Consider the following 22,081-nt stretch of genomic DNA (forward strand, 5'->3'; position numbering starts at 1 on the left):
TAACAAATTAAAGAATTTTTGAGACCGAGACTTTGTGTTCTCCTTTGATCTATCTATAAGAGACGATATTTCAGAAGAAATCCCACTCAAAAATAGGGTCGAATTGTCTTGTGTTCAAATAATAATAAATAGGAAAATAATACTGTACATTGAGTAGAGGTCTGGAGCAAAGAGAAAAGATGCAGAAAAGGACGCATATTTTACGATATGGAAAATTCAGAAAAATTCCTGGCAAATTTTTAACACATGTCAATTTTCAGGGGATCGTATCTGGAAAACCACAAAATTTCTTCAAAATTCCTGACAAATATGAAATCAAGTAAATGTTCCGGAAAACTAAGAAAAGGAAGTCATACCTAAAATAAAATGAAAAATTAGTTCAGCTACTTCAAAAACAATTAGATATTATTTTGAATACCTGGTAGATATAAAAGATAAAAACAAATTATTAATTTCCTAGAAAATCAAAAAAATTGATAAAAGGAGATTATACATAAAAGAAAATGAACAATTAGTTCAACTACTTTAGGAAAACTAAATAATATTTTAAATTTCTGGAAAATAAAAAACATTATCTCAATACCCCAAAAGACAAAAAAAAGAGAATAAAAAGGCCTGGAATAAAATGAAGAAATTGGTTAAACTGCCAAATATTAAAAAAAAATTATGTCAGTTCACTATTGAAAAAGAGGGATCAACTTCCTGGAAGATGTAAAAAATTCACACAAATTCCGCGATAATTTAACAAATGATGTCAATTCCTTAGAAGATAGAAAAAAGGACATAAAAAGGGAAAAAACTTAAATCATGTCAATTATTTGTAAGACACACAAATTCAGTCAAAATTCGTTATAAGAAAATATTTAAATTCATGAAAGACACGGAAAATTAAATCAAATTCCTGAAAAATAAAAATGTCAATTTTCTGGAAAAAAAGGGATAAAAGGGGAAAATATTTGGAATAAAATGAGCAATCGGTATAACTACTTCGAAAAAATAAAATATTATTTTGAACTCCTAAAAAACAAAAAAAAAATTTAAAATTGCCAAAAGGTAATAAAAATTAACGAATAGTCAAATTAACGTGACATGAATAACATTTAAATTTCTTTAAAGTTACTGGAAAACATGAAAAATTCAGTTAGATTCCTGGAAAGTCTAAACAGATTTGCCGATTTTCCTAAAATATAGAAAACATCCTCTGTTATAAGGGTGTTATAGCAAGAATAAAATGAAAAATAACTCAACTACTTTAAAAAAGTTAATTATTTGGAATTACTGGCAGTAACGAAGAATGAATTAAAATTCGTGAAAAATATAATCAAAAAATATATCGATGATCCGTAATAAAATTTAAAAAAAATGTTAAAATGCTTTAAAGACATAAAATCGTTCCCGATCACTTCAATTCTCTTGTACAATGTTTGATATTTCGGAGCAACAATAATTGTCTTTCCGCCTAAACTTTTTATTCTCTCTATTTTTCCTTCTATCAAATTGGAGCAAATGGTAATTTTCATTACATAGTATTTATCCCAGGAACCCAATTTTCCTGTGTTTTATCCTGCCCAGCAATTCGCGTTCTCTTCCTAATCGTCCATTTCTTACATGTTTCAATAGTACAGAGGGAGAGATGTTTAATTAGGTAATTATGAAGACTGTTTTATATCTGTCAAGTTTATTGTTTTTGATTCGACCGAAAGATTTCTTCTTTCTTAAGTCTTTTTTCCTTTCCTCCTTTTGAATTTTTTAGGTATAAAATCTTGGGATATTAAAACGTTTCGTATGTCAAATACATCATCAAAAATTGATCCTAATTAGAGTGAAAGATTTTTTAAAATATCTTCGGTGGTTTGAGGGTTATTATAAGAAGTGCATGTGAAATTGTAAAATTTTAGCGTTTTTCCTTGAAAAGTCGAAATTGTACACAAAAAATGCCTCTACTGTAAAAAGTTCTTAAGGTACAAAAATGCTTAATACCTTAAAATATCCACCCGGAAAGGCTACAGCTTTGAGTGAAACTCTTATTTATAAGCCTTAAATAACATTGAAAATATTTAAAAAAATTTGCAAAAAAGATCTGAGATTACCGAAATCACTTTAGCTAAGTGAATTTTTCAGGTAAAAAATCTTGGGATATCACAACGTTTCGAATGTCAAATAAATCATCAGACATTGGTCTTAATTACAGTGAAAGATTTTAAAAAAATATCTTTGGTGGTTTGAGAGATATTCTAAGAAATGCATGTGAAATTGTAAAATTTTAGCGTTTTTTTTTTAAAGTGGTTGGTTTACAAAAATGCCTTTATTTTCAAAAGTGATTGAGGTACAGAAGTCCTTAATACCTTAAAATGTTCATCTGGACAGGCCACATCAAAATTTCCTTGTTGGTTTCTCTTGCTCTCCATAGGACTTCAACATCCAGTCTTCCATTCTATGAATCACTACGCTATTATATAACAGTAAATTATTCTGAGAATAAGGCCAAAGTCAGAGTTTGTACAGATCCAATCTAACCTCAGCCTCAATATCCTTCTCTCCTATCTATTACACATAACGACATTCCAACTATTTCCATATTTTACGATCAAATTGTGTAACCCTTTAGAGAAAGATCGTTACCAGCCAGTACCGACTGGCAAAAGAGATAAAAGAAAACACAAAACGTTTGGAACTGCTGGCGGTCATAAGTAAGGAAAAGAAAGACATTGCCCGGTTCGTGGACGCCCAGGATAAAAAGAGAGAGCGGATAGAGCACATGGAAACGATCCATAAAGGATTCGTAAAGGGTAAAACTTTTGAAAAAGCGAAACTTTACTCTATTTGGCACCTTTTTTTTTTAGACCTTGAAAAACTGAAAGACATTACAAATGAGCAAGCGCGAACCATATTAGACTTAAATGAAGAAATCAAGATGTTGAAGACTAAGGGTCAGTATAAGCTCTTTTATTGTGCTGTAAATGAATTATTTTGATATTCAGGAATGGCCCAAGAAGTGCGTCATCACAAGGAACGTGTTGCCGAATACGAACGTTTAAGGGCAGAAGAAGAATCTAGGGCAGAACAGGAAGAACAAGCCAGACATTGGGTGGACTATGACGAGTATGTCACCAGTGATGCAGAAGAAGATGAAGAGGAATATGAACAAGTAAAGAAGGAAATCTCTATTCCTGGATAGTAAGGTTTTGCAATAACAACAACAACAACAGATTTTTTATATACTATTTTCTACAGTTATTCTCAGGAGAGTGCCGACCTGATCCACGAACTCTTGGAACAACTACTGACTGATGTGGATGAAACCGTTATAAAAAAGAGCAAAGAGGAGCTGGTCACTTCGATACTAAGCGGCATATTGAAGTGCGTCAGCGTGCACGATTACATACAAGAAATCATCGATAATTTACCGATCGACGAGTTGAATGAGCAGCAACGTAGCAGCATCGAATTGGTTGCCGAACGGTTGTTTTCTATAAACGAACTGACCGTAAGAAAAACTTAATTATTTCTAACAAAGTATTTTCCTTACTTAATATTTCCTAAAAACTAAGAATCCTAACAAATTCTAAACGCACAGACTCATGTCGACCATAATTTAAAAATATTAATCTTCCCTGCAACATTTTAACAACAAGCACTCCAATATGTAAAATGCAATATTGCTAACCTATCTACGCACCATATTCATGATAGAAGAATCAAAAATCAGTCAGTCAAGTTGTAAACATAGACTAACTTTAACTCAAAGAAATCTTAAAATATTATTTATCAAACTTTTTAATTGCCTGCCGGATGAAATAAAAATTCTAATAAATTTAAATTCACAATAAAAAAATCTTACAACATACAGGAATTCTTGGGGTTTGACTGGGGTACATGGCCTAAAAACTAATGCTGAGCCTCGTAAAGCTAATTTAACTACTAATTGTATTTATTCCAATTTTGTACTATTTATTTATGTGTTAGTATTTTGGCGTTTTATACAAGAACAAATGTTAAAAAATACATAATTTATCCACGGTTACAATATTTTATCCCTATTTTACTTAATAAAATCGTTTGTAATCATGTTACATGAAAAACAATTTGTTTTTCTCCCATTAGTTTGACAATGCTTAAACTTAGATTGTATTGTAGGTTCTACTGTAAAATTATTGTAGTTGTATTTTTTTGCAAATAAAGATTCATTCATTTATTCATTTGTAGGACAGCGAGGACAGCATGACCAGATGCACCAAAGAAATCCTAAACGAGATTTTATCAGAAGTGATGATCCATGATCCCCACTATTTGATACCGAAGATCGTGGAGAGATTGTTGGACACTTTGCCGGTGGATTTTGTTGCTTCGGATGCGTCAGTTGACGCTATAGGTAAAATTTTGGAGAAACCAGTGATGTTTCAATACTGTAAAAATATTCATGACTCGGAAAAGGTTTTTGGAGCTAAGAAAGGGCGTTTACTTCCTAATAAGTTGTTATATAAACGTTCCTTGTACCTCAAACAGTTTCTGAGGTAGAAGCAATTTTGTTATCCGAGGTCCAAGACCACGATTTACGGTTTTTTTAGTACGGGAGTTCCTTGAAGATGAATTTGAGGGTAAAAAAATAATTCTGGGTTAAGGATTGGAACAATTAGAGCATTTTCTTTTATCAACTGCCTGGAATTAATTCATTCTATAATTTATTCATTCCAGCTGGTTCACTAAATGTAGTAATGAAATAAAAAATGCCTGGAATGGATGAATACCTACTTTGGATCTGATCCTGTCTGGATTAATTGTATTTTCCATGCCTTCGGCGTAAGAAAAATGACTTAAATTACCTGGAGGTTTAAATTGTCATCTTTAAAGCTTTTTGTATCACGTCCAGGCAGTTAAAGTCACTTTTCTTATTCTTATAGCCATTTGATAATTGAAATTTTCGCTCTCACCTTTAGTCAATATAAAGTGCGACGTTTCGATTTTGAGTGGCCATTATCAGCTTTATTTTTTGATCAGTACCAGACTGTACATTTTACATTTTTTCCCGCGTTTATTTCAAGGTTTTCTTTAAAAATTAACCCTAAATTGGACAGTTTCTTGTCTGAACTGCATGGAATTAATTAATTCCAGGCAGTTGGTTGAACTTGAGAAGTAAGAAAATCCTTGAAAAAGAAGAACAACGACTTCAAATGCCTGGAATTAATAGTAAATGTCTTATATTAAGTTAAAGGTATTCTATGCCCCCCTTAATGAGAAAAATGACTTCAATTGCCTGGAAGTTAGAATTATATAATTTTCAAAGCCATTTTCTATTATATTTTAAGGTTTTCTTTAAAATTGACCCTTTTCATTCGCTTTATTCTGTTAAATAGAGCTTTTATTGATGGGTCTGGTTTGGTTACTTTTTTTTTGCAAATTTTCACTATTCTTGATAATATTTTTAGGAACTTAATGGATGACTCTTAAAAGGTTTTTGGAGCATACAAAGAGCCTTTTTTTATAACTGTTTCATAGATTTTGTCAACCAAGGTCCAAGTGTGTCCATTAGTGGACATTTTCTGACATAAATTGTGAACTACTCGTATTTTTTATACATTAATATAGAGAAGTTCGTGAGGATTAATTTAAGGATAAAAACGTCTTTCTACGTCAAGAACTTGGACAGTTTTTTGTTTGAACTGCATGGAATTAATTAATTCCAGGCAGTTGGTGGAACCTAAGAAGTAAGAAAATCCCTGGAAGAGAAAAATAACGATCTCAACTGCTTCGAATTAAAGAGTAAATGCTGTCTTTTTTCAATGCCCCCTGAATTTTTTATATTAACTGTCTCGATTTTAATTCATTAATTCCAGGCGGTTGATTGAAGAAATAGGAAAATGCCTAAAAAAAAACCAAGTTTCAACTACCTGGAATTAATAGTAAATGCATTATATTAATTGAACGCTTTTTGCCAGACGTCTATTAATGCGAAAAATGATTTCAATTGCCAGGAATTTAAAATTATGTCTTTTTAAAGTTTTTTCTACCACGTCCAGGCAGTTAAGGTCACTTTTCTTATTCTTATAGCCATTTATAATTGAAATTTTCGCTCTCACCTTTAGTCAATTTAAAGTCCGACGTTTCGATTTTGAGTGGCCATCATCAGCTTTATTTTTTGATCAGTACCAGACTGTACATTTTACATTTTTTCCCGCGTTTATTTCAAGGTTTTCTTAAAAAATTGACCCTAACTTGGACAGTTTCTTGTCTGAACTGCATGGAATTAATTAATTTTATAATTTATGAATTCCAGGCAGTTGGTTGAACTTAAGAAGTAGGAAAATCCCTGGAAAAGAAGAATAACGACTTTCATTGCCTGGAAATAATAGTAAATGTCTTATATTAACTAAAAGGTATTCTAGGCCCCTCTTAATGAGAAAAATGACTTCAATTGCCTGGAAGTTAAAATGATATAATTTTTAAAGCCATTTCCTATTATATTTTAAGATTTTCTTTAAAAATCGACCCTTTTTATTCGCTTTTATTTATTAAATAGAGCTTTTATTGATGGGTCTGGTTTGGTCACTTTTTTTTGCAAATTTTCACTACTCTTGATAATATTTTTAGGAACTTAATGGATGACGCTTAAAAGGTTTTTGGAGCATACAAAGAGCATAGATTTTGTCAACCAAGGTCCAAGTGTGTCCATTAGTGGACATTTTTTGACATAAATTGTGAACTACTTGGAACATTTTCGTATTTTTTATACATTAATATAGAGATGTTCCTGAGGATTAATTTAAGGGTGAAAACGTCTTTCTACGTCAAGAACTTGGACAGTTTTTTGTCTGAACTGCATGGAATTGATTAATTCCAGGCAGTTGGTTGAACTTAAGAAGTAAGAAAATCTCTGGAAAAGAAGGATAACGATGTCAACTGCCTGCAATTAATGAGTAAACGCATTATATTAATTAAACGGTTTTTGTCAAACGTATATTAATGCGAAAAATGATTTCAATTGCCAGGAATTTGAAATTATGTGTTTTTAAAGTTTTTTCTACCACGTCCAGGCAATTTAAGTAATTTTTCTTATTCTTAAAGCCTTTCATAACTAAAATTCTCGCTCTCACCTTTATTCAATTTAAAGTCCAACGTTTCGATTTTGAGGGGCCATCATCAGGACTATGTTTCAACCAGAACCAGACTATATATTTCAAGTTTTTTCCCGCTTTTATTTCAAGGTTTCATTTAAAAATCGTTGGCTTTGTTCTCCTAAATGCTCCTTTTCATGATAGCCCTTGGTTAGGTCTTTTTTTTGCCAAATTTTCACTATTCTAGAATATTTTTACGAACAGGGTCTTGGACATAGAAAAAGCATATCTTTCCTAACGATTTCATATATAAAAGTTTCTTGTACCTCAAATAGTTTCCAAATCAGAAGGATTTTTGTCATCCAAGGTCCAAGAACCATCAAACTTTATTTAATAGCGTCATTTTTCGGCATAAAGTGCGTGTCTTCGTAGCTGAATTCTTGAGGATAGCTTTGAGTATAAAAACTCATTCTGTAAAGGCAATTTCCAAGAATATTTAAATTGCTGCTACAAACCATCCCTGAAATACTCCCAGACTGTTCACGAATACTTTACCTAAGTCAAATTAGACTTTGTCTAGCTAAGGAAAGGTACAGCACGTGTTGTTCGGCTCGGTTGCGCAGTAAATTTGTTTACGCCGCTGCCAAAGCAACGGTATCGATCGCCCCGATTTGCATATAAAGAGTGCCGTTGCGTTAATTCTTGTTTTAGAATTAAAATTAAAAAAAAGCGCGCTACTGTCGCTAATCGCGCGTTATTAAGGGACAAAACTTGGCGCAGCTTTGAAACAGATGGTGTACCTGTCCTTAGCTAGACAAACTCTATTACTTAAACTTCTAAATATTTAAATTTCTTTTATAGCGAATTCTGTACATGAAATTGTATCGAAGGCCGAGCTAGATCCAGAAGAATTCTCCAAATCCCTGGACAGACTACCGATAGCTGACAGACAAGTAATAGTCGACATCATGAAGTCCATATTGGAAAAAGTGTACGGCACCGGAATGGATTACCTTTTTGTCATTAATAAGCCATAAGTGTTTTAACGTTTAACATTATTTAATAAACAACATTGTTCTGTGCTCACAAACTAATTTTTTATCTAATACAAAAATATCACACGAGAGTAGCCTTATCGAGGCGAGGATTATTTCTTTTCCAATAAGGACAAGTACTGCCTAAGGAAGATCTCTTCTTGAATTAGATTGATATCCAAGTGGTCGTCCTCCACTAAGGACATGTCCTCTTTTAAACGTCCCAGTGCCTCTTCTTTCTTTTCTTTTTCTTCTTTTTTGCGCCGTTTTATCTGCTCGATGCTTTCTTGCCGTACTGAAACACACACACACAATTAGGAGAAAGCAAAACAAAATTTCGTGAATTCTTTAATACTTACTATCATATTGTGATAAATCACCCTCCACGACGCCATCGTTAGCCAAAAGTTCCTCAGCAGATCGGGTGATATCCCCGTTGTGTTTGATTAATGCTATTCGGGCCATTCGAGGGTCAAAACCGGCTTCGACCAACTAAATAATTAAGATGTTAGTAAGTTACCTGGAAGTTAATCGTCTTCTGTTACTTTCAGGCAGTTGAGGTCGCTTTTCCATCTCTGGCAAGCTTCACCAATTTCTTTCAAGTTTTATATTTGTTTAAAGATAAATTTAAAATATCGTTATGTCTATTTAGAAATCATAGTGATATTTACAGTTAAATGAAGTAATCTGTTGACGCTGAATAGCACAAAAACTAACTTTATAATTTTTTGTATAGTAGGTTTCAGTGCGTCTCAAATATATACCCGTAATATAGAACTGGATGATATAATCACTTTTTATTTACGATTCCTTAAACGATTCCCCTGGAACAAGTAAGAATCCTTGTTGCATAATCTGATAAGTAGTATAACCGGATTAAACATTATGTAAACATTTATATCGTTATGTAAAATAAATTTTATAAGAAAGTAATAGTAGGTCGTTCCCAACTTGATCCCTTATTTTAAAAGCCGCCCTAAAGAACCCTAGAGGCTCTCTTCACGAGTGTCTGGTAAATGTAAAATAATTCAACTCTTCATCACTCTACCATAAGTAGCAGGTATTATATGAGGTATAAATCTAATTTTTTAACGAATATTAATTAAATTGCGTTTCAGATAGGACAACCAAAAACTCAAATAATATAACCTTATATCTTTTTAAAATAATTTTAATACGCGGGTAAAATCCGTTGGACTTTCGAGTATTCTATGTTGGAGTAAAATATAGGGTGATAGTACGTTATGTAGTGTAGGTGATAGGGAAATTAATTTATTACGTTGATTTATCCTTGCACGACTTGCAGTTTATTATAGAAAAATATAAACTAGACTAACCTGCGGAATAAGATCATCGACCAAAGAAAGCAACTCGAAACTCTTCGAATGACTCGGCCCGGGAGCGGGATTTTCCTGTATGAACTGCACACTATCCGATATCACGTTATTGCAATTCTTCAACGCCAATCGAGCGCTTTCCTTATTGTATCCCATATTGACCAAGATGTTTAAGAAGTTCGGGTCGACGTACTGTTTGCCGTCGATGCATTTGCCCAACTTCTTCCGCTCTCTATTAAAACCGAACACATTTTAAAAGCACGTTTTTTAATATATACAAAAGTACTTTTCGAGTATTTCCTCTGCCAGCGCCCTCTTGCGACTCTCCAAACGCTTGAGGCGATTATCATCGATATAATTGGCGGCCATATCGACGTCTCCGCCGACCGCCCTCAGGCCCAATCTCGCCTCGGCAGCCGAATATCCTGAACGCTTTTTAAAGTTATATATAGAGAAATAATGGGAGGTTCGTTTAGTTTAATTAATATATTTAATAAAATATTACCTAGCTCCATGAGGGTTGTTAAACTGTTCTCGTCCACTTTGAGCCTCATTATTTCGGCCTCGACGTTTCTCAACAAAGCGTGCGACTCTGTCCTTTTATTTTGGTGATACAGCACGACGGCTTGCAGTAGATGAAGCCTTGTCATCAAACAGGCTTCGTTTCCTTTAAATTATGTTATTTTTCAGGACGGCTTTTATATATATATCGTTTATTTGGTCAAAAAAACTAATACAAGTTATACAACGTGGTTACGTTTAAATAATTTAGAAAATAGACCTACTAAGTTATCAAGAAATGCATCTTTATATTTTTAAATTAAATAATCTTTATTGTATGCAACAAATAAATTACATCTATTCTATATACATACAAAGGTGGAAAGTACCGCGCTAGGCGTGTTTTAATAACCACTACAATAAAATAATAAAAGGACATTTTTCAACTTTTTCTTAAAAATACTTTTTAAGTTTCTCAACACTTTTCTTAAAAATAAAAATTTGAACAAAAATGATTCAGAGAACCAACCATACTAGAATAAAAGTTACACCCGTATTAAAATATCAGCAGTCTCCAAATTTTTTTAAAGTTAAAAGAGGCCATGCCTAAATCTTTAATTTCTGCAGGTAGGCCATTGTAAATACAGGCAGAAGTATATAATTATGAAAGAGCTTTTCAGAAATTCAGTCTTATGCTGGGGGATCGCCAGTGTGGTTTTATAGCGAATATTTACATTATGTGTATCTCCCCTTTGAATAAGGAATTCTGACAGATATTCTGGTTCATGAAAATTAAGTAATTTACGTACAGTGCAGCTTATACCCAAAAATCTTCTTTGGGCCATATTAAGACTATAGACCTGCTTTACATGCTCACTCACGTGAACCCTCCGAAGCAAATTTCTAGTAAATCTTACACAGGAATTTTGAATTTTTTGGATTTTATATTTATTTTGTTCAGTTAAAAAAGGACCATATACAATATTTAACTATCCAGCAATACTAAGCACTAAACTCTTTGTAAGGATTTTTTTTGTACTAGCTGGCAAAATATCCTTAAATTCATATAATGACTTTAATTTATAATATGACTGTTGACAGATCTTATTTACATGCGCATTAAATGACATTCGATTATCCATACAAAGACCCAGGTTTTTTACTTGATCTACCCATTCCAATTCAACACCCTTAATATTTAATTTACTTGGTGCTCCATTATTCAAGGTACTTTCATTTCTTGAGAACAGGATTGCCTGTGTTTTATCAGAATTTATAAAAAGTGAGTTTTTGTCAGCCCAATCAGAGATCCTCTGTCAGTCAGCATTAATTAAATCCAAAGCTTCAGGCAGGCAACCAACCAATGATGGCAGATAAATTTGCAAATCATTTGCATACTTGTGATACCTGCAGTAAATTATTTTCTAAATTAAGTCAGTTACAAATATTATAAAGAGAAGTGGTCCCAACACCGACCCTTGCGGGACTCCCTGAGCTACATTTCTCCACCCAGAAGTAACCACACCCTCGTCATTAGTCAGCTTTAATGCCTGTTGCCTGTTTTGAAAGTAGCTTTTAAACCACCCATTTGCCTGAATATTTTAGTGCTTTAGTTTTGCCATTAAAAGTTCTATATTGAGAGTATCAAAAGCTTTTGTCATATCTATCAAAACAGAGGGACAACATTGTCCATTATCCAGAGATAGAGCAATATCTGTTGTTATTTTTAGAAGAGCTGTCGTACAGCTATAATTTGGTCTAAAGCCAGACTGAAATTTTGGGATAATGTTTCTGCTTAATAAATAATCCAGCAATTGACCTTTTACAATTTTCTCAATTAGTTTAGATAAAGTTGGCAAAATACTTAATTCATTAATATTGGTTGGATTGTTCACTTTAGGTACTAGAGTAACAAGGGCTTTTTTCCAGATGTCAGGGACACACCCAGAAGATAAAGAATTATTAATAATGTTCACTAGAGGTTTTAGGCAAATAGGAATGCAAGCTTTAAACATTTTTATAGAGATATTATCTACCCCAATAGCATTGCTTCTAATACTGTTTATGGTTTTATAAACTTCATTTATGAAGTGTTTTCATATGAAGCTTCTCATGGTTTAATATTTTACATAGCAATAATGATATTAATGTTTAATGGCACTATAGCTACATTCAAACGCAAAATTAAGCTTATAATCATTAATACACTAGAATAATAATTAAAGTAAGGCAGGATAGGTACATTGTAAATAGTTTTTTTTGTCCATAGGCTTAAATAAGGTGTACATCTAGATAAATAAAAAACCTTATATATGAAATTTTCTTAATGACATCTATCCATATGCCTAAGGTTACACAATCTATCGAATGTTCCCCTATTTTTATATTTAACTGTGCTGGTAAGTGTCTGTAAAAACATTCCTTTGCTATTATCATATATTTGGTTTTAAAGATGTTTACATTTAAATTACACCACTCATAAATGGATTTTAAAATATTATTTAATTTCAGCTCATGTGGGTTTAATGTAGTAAAATAAAATAAAACATCATCTGCAAAAAGATAAGTTGTGCACTCTTTAACATAATCTATTAAATAATTAATATATATTACAAATAGCAATGGTCCTAACACACTACCCTGTGGCACGGTTCTAATAAAACATCATTAATTTTTAATACCTGTTTTCTATCTTTTAAATACATACTAAACCACTCCAAAACAGTCCCCTCTAAACTGATACTTTTTAATTTTGTTATTAATCTCTTTCTATTGATAGTGTCAAATGCTAGTACTAGTAGCTTTACTCACCTGAGGTGCCTTTCACAGCAATGAGTCGCTCCAAATTAGTCCCGTAAGTTTGATGAAACTTCTCCTCGCATCTCCTCAATCTCTCTTGGGCTTCTGGCAGATGAGTGAAACTCTGTAGGCAAAGGTAACACCAAGCAATATCCAAGTCGAGCAAGGCATAATTGTCCACCGATTTTAGGAGTGCTGAGCTACAAGTTCTGAAAATATGGACGAGTGAATGAGTATGAGCAAGAAATATAATAATGACATTATTGGGTCGTATTAATACTTCTACGTCTTTTTTTGTTACATTAGAGCGGAATGTGTTTGACTCAAAAAACATAGGCAAAAGCGTGTGCTTCTGTTTTATTCTTATGAGCCATTATTTGCTCCGAAGGTAAGTATAATGCTTGGTGTTTAATTTTTTTTTTATTAATGGCATACATTCTAGATTATTATGAGGTCCTCTGTTCTATGGATGAGAGTGTTAACTGTAGGGAAAACTCTTAAAAAGGCCGAAATAACAATTTCAAACAAGTTACAATTTCTTGCGGTGGGAAACGTTACGTGAACCAAAAATTCACCAGAGTAGATTGCGATCGCAAAATGGGTATTTGTGATTATAATTTTATTTCCTTTCTTGGTTTTAATTATTCTCCTAGCAACTATCGTCCTGTCACTATACTCAGTGCAGTTCCCAAAGTTTTTGAGAGCTTATCATCCCCTTTCTTGAACCTTTACTAACTAATCGGCAGTTTGGATTTAGACCACGCAAATCTACGGAGCTGAACCTTCTTACTCAGGTGGATTTTTTTGTTGGATGCCTTGGAAATCAATTGAATCAACTGGATACAATATACACAGACTTCTCCAAGGCATTCGACAAGGTACCTCACAATATTTTGTCGCATAAACTAAAAATGATTGGCATTGATGAGCCTTTATTATCCTGGTTCAAGAGCTACTTATCCGATCGTAGACCGATTGTTAAAATCGGTAATTTTCTTTCTAAAACTATTCAGGTTCCATCTGGAATGCCTTAAGGCTCTCATCTCGGGCCATTTCTTTTTAATATTTTTATCATTGATATAGATGAATGCTTCACTAGTTGCCTATTTTTGTTGTTTGCTGATGATCTGAAAGTGAGTTGTATAATCGAGTCCCCTAATGATTGTGACAAATTACTTATTATTATATATTATTAAATTATTATTATATTACACAAGAACAATGAGATTAGCAAACCACCATCATGATATTGACCTTTTTGAAACTTATAACAATTTCCTGCATCAAGTTTTAGTAAGCTTAGGTTAGATATTATTAATTATTATTACTTAATGATTTTCTGTATTTCTGTATATTACCTAATATTGAACAATTTTAAGCTGGCCTATAAGAGGGATTTTTAAGGTGCAGCTATTATTTTAGCAACGTTGTCATATTATTTATTAATATACCGCATACCTTGCCGTAATTGTGAACAGTGTTATATAGGTATCACTAAGATAAGACCAAAACAAAAAAGATAAGACCGCTTTAGCACAGCATCACTTTTCCACAGGGCATAACTTCAATTTTGATGATGTTAGCATAGTTGATAGAGAGAGGCACTATCTTAAACGCAATATCAGTGAAATGATACACATCCAACTGCATAATTCTGTTAATCACCGAACCGATACTCAGGGCCTAAGTACACAATATAATCACATCTTAAAGCTGTATAAATCCAAACTGTAAAGTACTTAACTTTTCAACGAGCCCAGGTAATATTAAACCTATTTTACAGACATAAAAAGAATGTGCATCATTCCTGCTTTATAACAATAAATTCTGCGTACAGTTACTACTAAACACTGACTTAGAAGGTGCTTTTTTTTTTTACTATAATTATTATACGTACTACTTATTCACTGTGAATCAATCTGTGATATAAGCCAATTTTATTTTATGTATACTGTGTGTTCTTTTTTTTTTTTTTTTTTTTTGGTTTTACTTAATGGTTATGCTGCATATTTTAATGTATAACAATCGTATCTGTGGTGTATGTATGATGGAGATGTTATTAGGTTTTAATTGTTACGTAAACCTCTAATGTAAATTTGGTAAGTCATCTTAATTTTAACTTTTATGCTTTGTTCTCCGTTTTATTTGTGTTTTTGTTTGGTGGTTTCTTAACTATTATATTAATAACTATTGCTTTCACCATTTTGTACCAATTGTATCTTTTTCAGCCTTGAAAAAGACGTAAATAAACGTCGAAACGTCGGCTAATTTCAAATCTTGAGGTTTGATTTCTGTCCTTAACCCGCTATACTTCACTTCTAAATTATTTATTAATATGGAAATCTTCGATTCTGGAAGATTCAAGAGGTTAAAATTAATAATACAATTACTTGTCATTCCATTAGACTTACAATCCTTAAAATCTTTAACTCTGAAATATTAAATCAGAAAGACAACAAAAATATATTCTGCAATTTAAATAATGTAAAACCATTAAATGAAGTGTGATAAATTTAAAAAAATAGTTAAAAATCAATACTATTGACAACATGTTAAAATTCAGATCCAAGGAATGTTAACGCGCGTCGTCTGGCCACTCTCGCATTTTTGTGATTGGTTGATTTGTGAGCAAGCGGACATTTTGAACGGAGGTTTCCAATGGCAATGGCCAGAGCTGGGGCGCGTCATCGCATCGTTAGACGGTGAACAGCGGCGGCACTGTTTTTAAGCAGAAGTTGTCTTAGATAGCGCGTGTTAAATAATTTGTTTTTTTTTTATGGTTATCATGTTTGTTTTTTTTCTTGTTTTTTGTTGATGTTTATGTTTTATTGTTGATGTTATATTAGTTGTTATCCTCCTTGTTTGCTAAAAAATTTTAAGATTTTTCATTTAGAGATTAAAATGAATAATAATAATTTAAAAGGAAAGCATTTGAATGGTCAGGCGCGAGAAGTAATCGCAAATGTCTATAGAGTTTGCGATGAAGAGGCTTCTACAAATTGTTTTAAATTACCTTTAAAACGGAAATTAAGCCGAGCTTCCATGTACACTGGGGTTAGTGAAAGTTCGATAAAAAGAATTAGAAAAGAAGATGAACAGCGTAATATTAATAATCCCAATAGGATGTTACTATCTTCCGCTAACCACCGCATCCGCTCATCTGTTCTCACGAATTTTGAAGTATACGTTGGTGTGATTAGGAGAATAGTACAAAAATTTTATGTAGAGCTAAAACAATTCCCAACTTTAAAAAAAATTAAAAATCAACTAAATGCCAATGGTGCCCATTTTCCTTTCTCTACAGAAACACTTCGAAAATTTTTTAAGGCTAATGGATTTTTTTGGCGAAAATGTCAAAATAAAAGGAAAATATTAATGAAAAAACCCCACATTTTGCATTGGAGGTAGAAATATATCCATGCTATTAGGAAATATCGCCAAGAGAACCGCAATATTATTTATATGGATGAAACGTGGGTGGATAACGATCTGACCGTAGGAAAATGTTGGCAAAGTTCTGATATATTTGGAGTTCCGAGTAACATTAGTTCAACTGGTAAGTTGGTGAACATAACTTTAATAATGATGAAAAAAGAACTTTGTGATGCTAAAATATGTTTATTTTATACATTTATTTACAGGGCGTCTTATTGTACATGTGAGATCAAACAATGGATTTTTGGAAAATGCTTCTTTAGTATTTAAAGCGGGACAAACCTCTGGTAATTATCATGGCCAAATGAACCAAACTAATTTTACCAAATGGCTTACAAAAAAGCTGCTACCTAATACACCTGCAAACAGCATAATCGTTTTAGATAATGCCCCATATCACTCAGTGCAAAAAGACAAGACCCCTACGAAATCTTCGCTTATAGCGCTATAAGCAGCATATGATTGATTGGTTATCTAAAAAAGGTAAATATCTTTAGTTACCTATTGCATACTGTAAAAAATACATATTATAATGATGTATTGCATACGCATGCACATTTCTACTTTATTTTCACTCGCTTCTCTGAAAAATTAGCAAAAATTGTTTAAGAGAAAAAGGTACGATTATTTTTTAATTATTTAACTTATGCAGAGTAGTATAAAACTAGTTCGGCAGTCTCACTGTCATAATTTTATTTCATTTTGTACAAAAATTGTTTTTTAGGAATAACTCATGATCCGTCGGCAAGAAAATATGAGCTTTATGATTTGGTACAAATGCATAAGCCTCCTAATGACCAAAAAAATTATGTCATTGATAATATAATACGGAAACATGGGCATACGCCGTTAAGGACACCACCATATATGTGTGAGCTTAACCCAATTGAACTGGCCTATTAGGCTCAAGTTAAGCGCCATATACGATGTCGAAATACCTTTGGAGACCTGAGCCTCACTAAATTAAGTATTGGATGATGCGATAAATTCTGTCACCCGTTCGGATTGGGAAAAATTTTGCCAACACCTTATCGACATCGAGGAGAAATATTGGCAGACAGACTATATGATGGAGGAAATTGAACCATTAGTAATAACTTTAGACAATGCTGATGAATCAAGTGATAGCGACCTTGAAACTGATAATGATACTGATGGTAGTGACAGTGAAACTGAATGATAAAAACAGCATATTTTGTATATTAGATATATATATTTTTAGGGTCAAATTAAAGTTTATTTTCTCTTAATTCTGCGTTAATAAATTTTTTTTAATAAAAAAATTTAAATATTATAATTAGTAAAGTATCTTTCTTTTTGATCTAACATTATTTTAAATTTGTCTCTATTTTTAAAAACTGTATACCACAAATAACGAAACTGTTAGAAAATCATTACTTATATGAATTATTTAAAGGATAGGCTTGTAACTCGTAAATAGATTTCGGCTTTTTATACAGGGTGTTTGGAAGGTCGATGCAAACTCTTGGAGAGATGATAGGGCAGGTCATTTAGAGTCTTTTAAACCAAAAATACCTTAGTACAAAGTCTTATTGTTTTCGAGATATTTGAGACTTGCATATAAAATATTTGATCATAAATAATTAATTAAATAAAAACACTCGAAAACCGTAAGACTTTTTACTAAGGTATTTTCGCATTAAAAAACCCTAAATGACCTCGCATATTATATCCCCAGGACAATGCATCGATCTTGCAAACACCCTGTATATGACCAAAAATAACAATCGAAAATCTCAAATATCTCGAACACGGTAAGACTTTGCACTTAGGTTTATTTGGTTTAAAAGACTCCAAATGACCTGCTCACATCACATCTTTAAGACTTTGCATCGACCTTCCAAACACCTTGTATAAAATATACGCTTTATTAAATTATGCATGTAATAATTTATTAACATCAATTTGTATGAAAAATCTATGAAACAAAAGTAATTTACATCTATTATTTTGTTCGTGTAAAATCATATCGCACACCACTAAATACACGCGGAACGAGCGGAGACCTCCTGTCTCCCCTACGCCCCGCAGCTCATTCAATATTTATCAAGTTGTATATTATGTATTACTGTTGTGAATTTAAAAGTTTAACAGAATTGTAATTGGGCTTTGCCCGTTTAAATAAATAAATAGATAAAATATTTGGCGTATTTAAGCACTCGCGATTAACAACACACTAGTGACTAGAGCAAAAATTAAATGACTGAAAAAAAATATATGCTTACCTAAATTGTTCATCGGCTTCTAAAAAAAAAATTAAGGCAGTAGAATACTCTTCTCTCTTCAATGCAGCCCTGCCCTTTTCGTGCAAAGCCATGGCGACTATAAGAGCTTTTCTCTCCGCCTCGGGTATTTTAATGGCATTTCCAAACTGGTCTTCCAACTAAATAAATAAATTATATCTTTATTTAGCAAAAAACGCTACATTCAATAAAAAGACATAAATGAAAAACAAAGTAAGAGTTAGCCATAACTCTATCAGGAGAGTCCGATTTGTCCATGGATGGTCTCGGTAATCCAGCAATAGAAAATCCCGGTTCCAGAAATATCCTGCCAGTGGTAGACCATAAATTAAAACTAGACTTAACCTAAACATTACTTCCTTGCCTCGCCTGAAAGCACAGCTAATCAGGGACACACATTTGGTGCTTTAGTGTCCACACACTAAAGCAACACGTCGATAATCAGCATATTAATAAAATTCAATGCCCTTTACCATTATATATTGATCATCTTCGGCAAGCAATTGCGAATCCGTTTTCACCGTTTGAACTTCTTTAATTTTGCTCTCGTTTCGTTCGGATTCTGCCTGGGTCTCTTCCAAAATCACTCCTAATATTTGTTGTCCGTTTTTGACGTTTTGGGTCTTCAATGTGTCTTGATGGTTTAACACTCTACCAGCGCAAATTAGCTTTATCCTATAAAAAGACACTATTGTTGAAGGCTTTTTGGGGGGCCATATTGTTGGTACATACCTATCGATTGGTGTAGAACAATCCTGAGAAATTAACTCTTTAAAATCCAAACCTCTTAAAGTGAGCATTACTTCTTTGACGAGTAACTTTGGGGGTTTTCCCGGTGAGACCACTTTTACTTTTAAGGTGGCCAGTCCGGACTCTTCGAAGCGGCTTTTCTGTTTAAGATTCTCGAGGGAATTGTTCTGGAGCTCTTGCACGATATTTTTGCACCTTTCCACCGGGAAATTTAGGGCTTCGCTTATGGATTTGCTCAGGTTCTATAATGTAACATATATAAATGTTAAATTTATATTACCAATCATATAGATAACAACATAAAGTCATCTTTAAAGTGTCTTGGTTTTATTATTTATTCATAAAGATATCAACAGCTAATGCCAATTACAGACATCTATCTACACGAATACAATAATACGGTAAAAAATATAAACTTAGGTCTATAGTTTATAGGTAGCAGTAAATACATTATTATTTATTTAACACTTTGGTGTTTAATTGGTGCTGCACAATTTCTGGTCAACTATTTTTTTAAATTTATCATATATCAATGTCAATTTCCGAGCAATACTGGTCAAAGATACAACTCTTTGTAATTTTGGAGCTCTGGAAACCACTTCTATTTATTGCAAAAGGAAATTGGCAGAGAATATCAGGACAGTCTATATCCCCCTGAAATGCAACTGAAGTCTTGTAATTGGTGCAAATAAGTAGTTTTTTCCCTTTCCTTTTCAAGTGATAAGGACTCCTAACAAATAGTTATGATTGCATCTACGTTGTGCAGAGTAAACACCATATTTTCTGAAATAAACGACACTTCAAGAATTTTCTTTGCACTCTTTCGTTCACAGATGCATATTTTAATATTGGTACCACCAAACTGTCAAAAAGATGCAGAGATAATTCGATGTCAAAGTTTTGTCTATTTCTTGCGGAAAAACCTGCAATCCTTTGAGCACACAAGGATAAATTTTTATCAAAAGTCGCACCCAAATCCTTTTGTTCCTGAACCCTCTTTATTTTCTTGTTGTTATAAGTGTAGTTTTAATGAAATAGGTTCTTATTCAGATTGAAAGACTAAGGCTAGGGTTAATCAAAAATTGTTTTTTTGCAGAAAATAATTGCCTGGCAGAAAAATGCTTTTTAAGAAAATTATTGGTGATAAAAAATTCTACAGTTTTTGTATCTCTACTTTTCTCACATAACCTTAAGGTTTTCGAATAAAAAGTTAAAAAACCCTATTTTATTTCTTGCAAGCAAGGCATATCGCCATAAAAATTGCAGTAGTTCATCATTAAATTCATGAAGAAAATTCCACTGAACCTCAGAGATAAGCTGATATAGCAAGGGGAAGTTAGCCCTTGGTTTAAAGTTATTGTTCCTATTCGATCTGCTCTAAATGATATAGCAATAGAGGGATGATAAGCATCCTCAGGGACAAGTGAGACACCACCATCAACAATGCATGAGAGATTAGCAAGTATCAGATCAAGGATATTACCCTGTATATTACAAATATTATTAAATTGATACAAATCAGAAAATGCCAAAAAGTCATGCAGCAATGCCATCGGCATATTAACAATTGGTTCTAGACCCTTAATATTGATATTAAAATCACCCATGATTAAAATTTTCAGGTTTTGTGTACAGTTAAGTAATAATACTAAGCTTTATTTCCAACAGGTTACATATACCCAGTTACAAGAGAATCAATTAAAGTTAATCCAAGTCAAAAGCTGAACACTGTCTAGATCCTGGGCGTGGTATATGAAAGCAAATCCTTTGCAAAAGGGATGGGCAGTCAATTTTATAGTTAAGTAAATTAAACAAGAATTTCACAGAATGCATTTCTCTTCTCTTTGCAAGTGACAGTTCAGTATATCTAGAGAGCAGCAGGTTATGGTCAAAACCTCTTGGAGGATAGACTCCATCATCCTTAAATGTTTGGCATTTCGCCGTTGGACCGATTCTAATAGGTGAATATGCTGGTTGTAAATAGGAGACCAAATGAGGGAACTGTAGTCCAGCCTGGATCTAACAAATGCATAGTAGAGAGTTTTGGCAGTGGCAGTGTTCGAAAAAAGTTTGCAATTTCTAATAAAAAAGCCCAGCATGCGAGTGGCTCTAGAAACAGTATCTTCGATGTGAGGGATAAAAGAAAATTTTTGGTCAAAGGTGACTCCAAGATCCTTAAAACAGGTAGACCTTGCCAGAGACTCTCCATTAACTGCGTAATTAAAGACAACTGGACTTTTGATTCGAAAGTAGCTGGCCACATTACACTTGGAAACATTAAGGTTAAGCCGGTTCAAAGTGCACCAATGGTGTACAGTATTGATGTTCTCTTGCAGTTGACCACAGTCTGCTATAGAGTCAATCCTATGGAAAAGCTATAAGATCAGAGATATAGTCAAACAAGAACTTGTAAGCTAAATTGCAAATATAAAAATAAATTTAGAGTTCACACTAATAATAAACCGTGGAATCTGATTCTCCAGGTCTATGAGATCAATTTTGATTGAAGATTAATCATTCAGCATTACTCCACCCCCACAGGTGACTCTAATATCCTCCAAGTTAATTTATAAATTTAAGTCTTCAGCTAGGAGGACTATTTAGTGGTAGTATCCTAGCCTCACTCTTTGGATTAAGCTTAGCTAAGCTTAGTTTATTAGTATTACAGATATTAGTTCAAGATAACTATTATACTTGAAATGTTATAATATTATAAAGGGAATTTAATAAAGTTTACCAAGAGGTCAAGTTCCGAGGGGCCCTTAGTTTCATTATAATAAGGCGGTAGCCACAGTTTGATTCCATCTTTTCGCAATTTATCACGTATTTGAATTAAAAGATCTTCTCTTTCTGCATATTCACTGGCCATCGTTGGTCGTTCTGGAGAACCAAAGAATTCTATAAATAAC

At 32.9% G+C, this 22,081-nt stretch overlaps 2 protein-coding genes and 1 long non-coding RNA gene across 3 annotated transcripts in view; 2 read left to right on the forward strand and 1 right to left on the reverse strand.

The window, feature by feature from the left end:
- LOC126741501 (cilia- and flagella-associated protein 44) overlaps positions 1–8,142 on the forward strand; it is a 34,338-nt gene extending 26,196 nt beyond the window's left edge. The window contains exons 31-36 of the mRNA XM_050447921.1: positions 2,609–2,789; positions 2,844–2,930; positions 2,982–3,177; positions 3,235–3,487; positions 4,207–4,372; positions 7,914–8,142. Of these exons, the coding sequence (XP_050303878.1) occupies positions 2,609–2,789; positions 2,844–2,930; positions 2,982–3,177; positions 3,235–3,487; positions 4,207–4,372; positions 7,914–8,089 (1,059 nt within the window). The 3' untranslated portion in view covers positions 8,090–8,142. The remainder of the gene's footprint in view (positions 1–2,608; positions 2,790–2,843; positions 2,931–2,981; positions 3,178–3,234; positions 3,488–4,206; positions 4,373–7,913) is intronic.
- LOC126741503 (NEDD8 ultimate buster 1-like) lies at positions 8,093–22,051 on the reverse strand. The gene is made up of 10 exons (XM_050447923.1): positions 21,910–22,051; positions 19,155–19,414; positions 18,896–19,097; positions 18,405–18,562; positions 12,736–12,932; positions 9,929–10,090; positions 9,710–9,848; positions 9,424–9,655; positions 8,446–8,578; positions 8,093–8,381 (listed from the first exon to the last, which is right to left on the reverse strand). Exons 1-10 carry the CDS (start codon positions 22,039–22,041, stop codon positions 8,200–8,202), a joined length of 1,797 nt encoding a protein of 598 aa, XP_050303880.1. The 5' UTR covers positions 22,042–22,051; the 3' UTR covers positions 8,093–8,199.
- Positions 13,031–13,350, forward strand: LOC126741511 (uncharacterized). Its single transcript, XR_007662202.1, has 2 exons — positions 13,031–13,111; positions 13,166–13,350. It is a non-coding gene; the product is annotated as an uncharacterized LOC126741511 (long non-coding RNA).
- Positions 22,052–22,081: the final 30 nt, after the last annotated feature.

Source organism: Anthonomus grandis, chromosome 10, assembly GCF_022605725.1.
Source record: "Anthonomus grandis grandis chromosome 10, icAntGran1.3, whole genome shotgun sequence".
Taxonomy (NCBI): domain Eukaryota; kingdom Metazoa; phylum Arthropoda; class Insecta; order Coleoptera; family Curculionidae; genus Anthonomus; species Anthonomus grandis.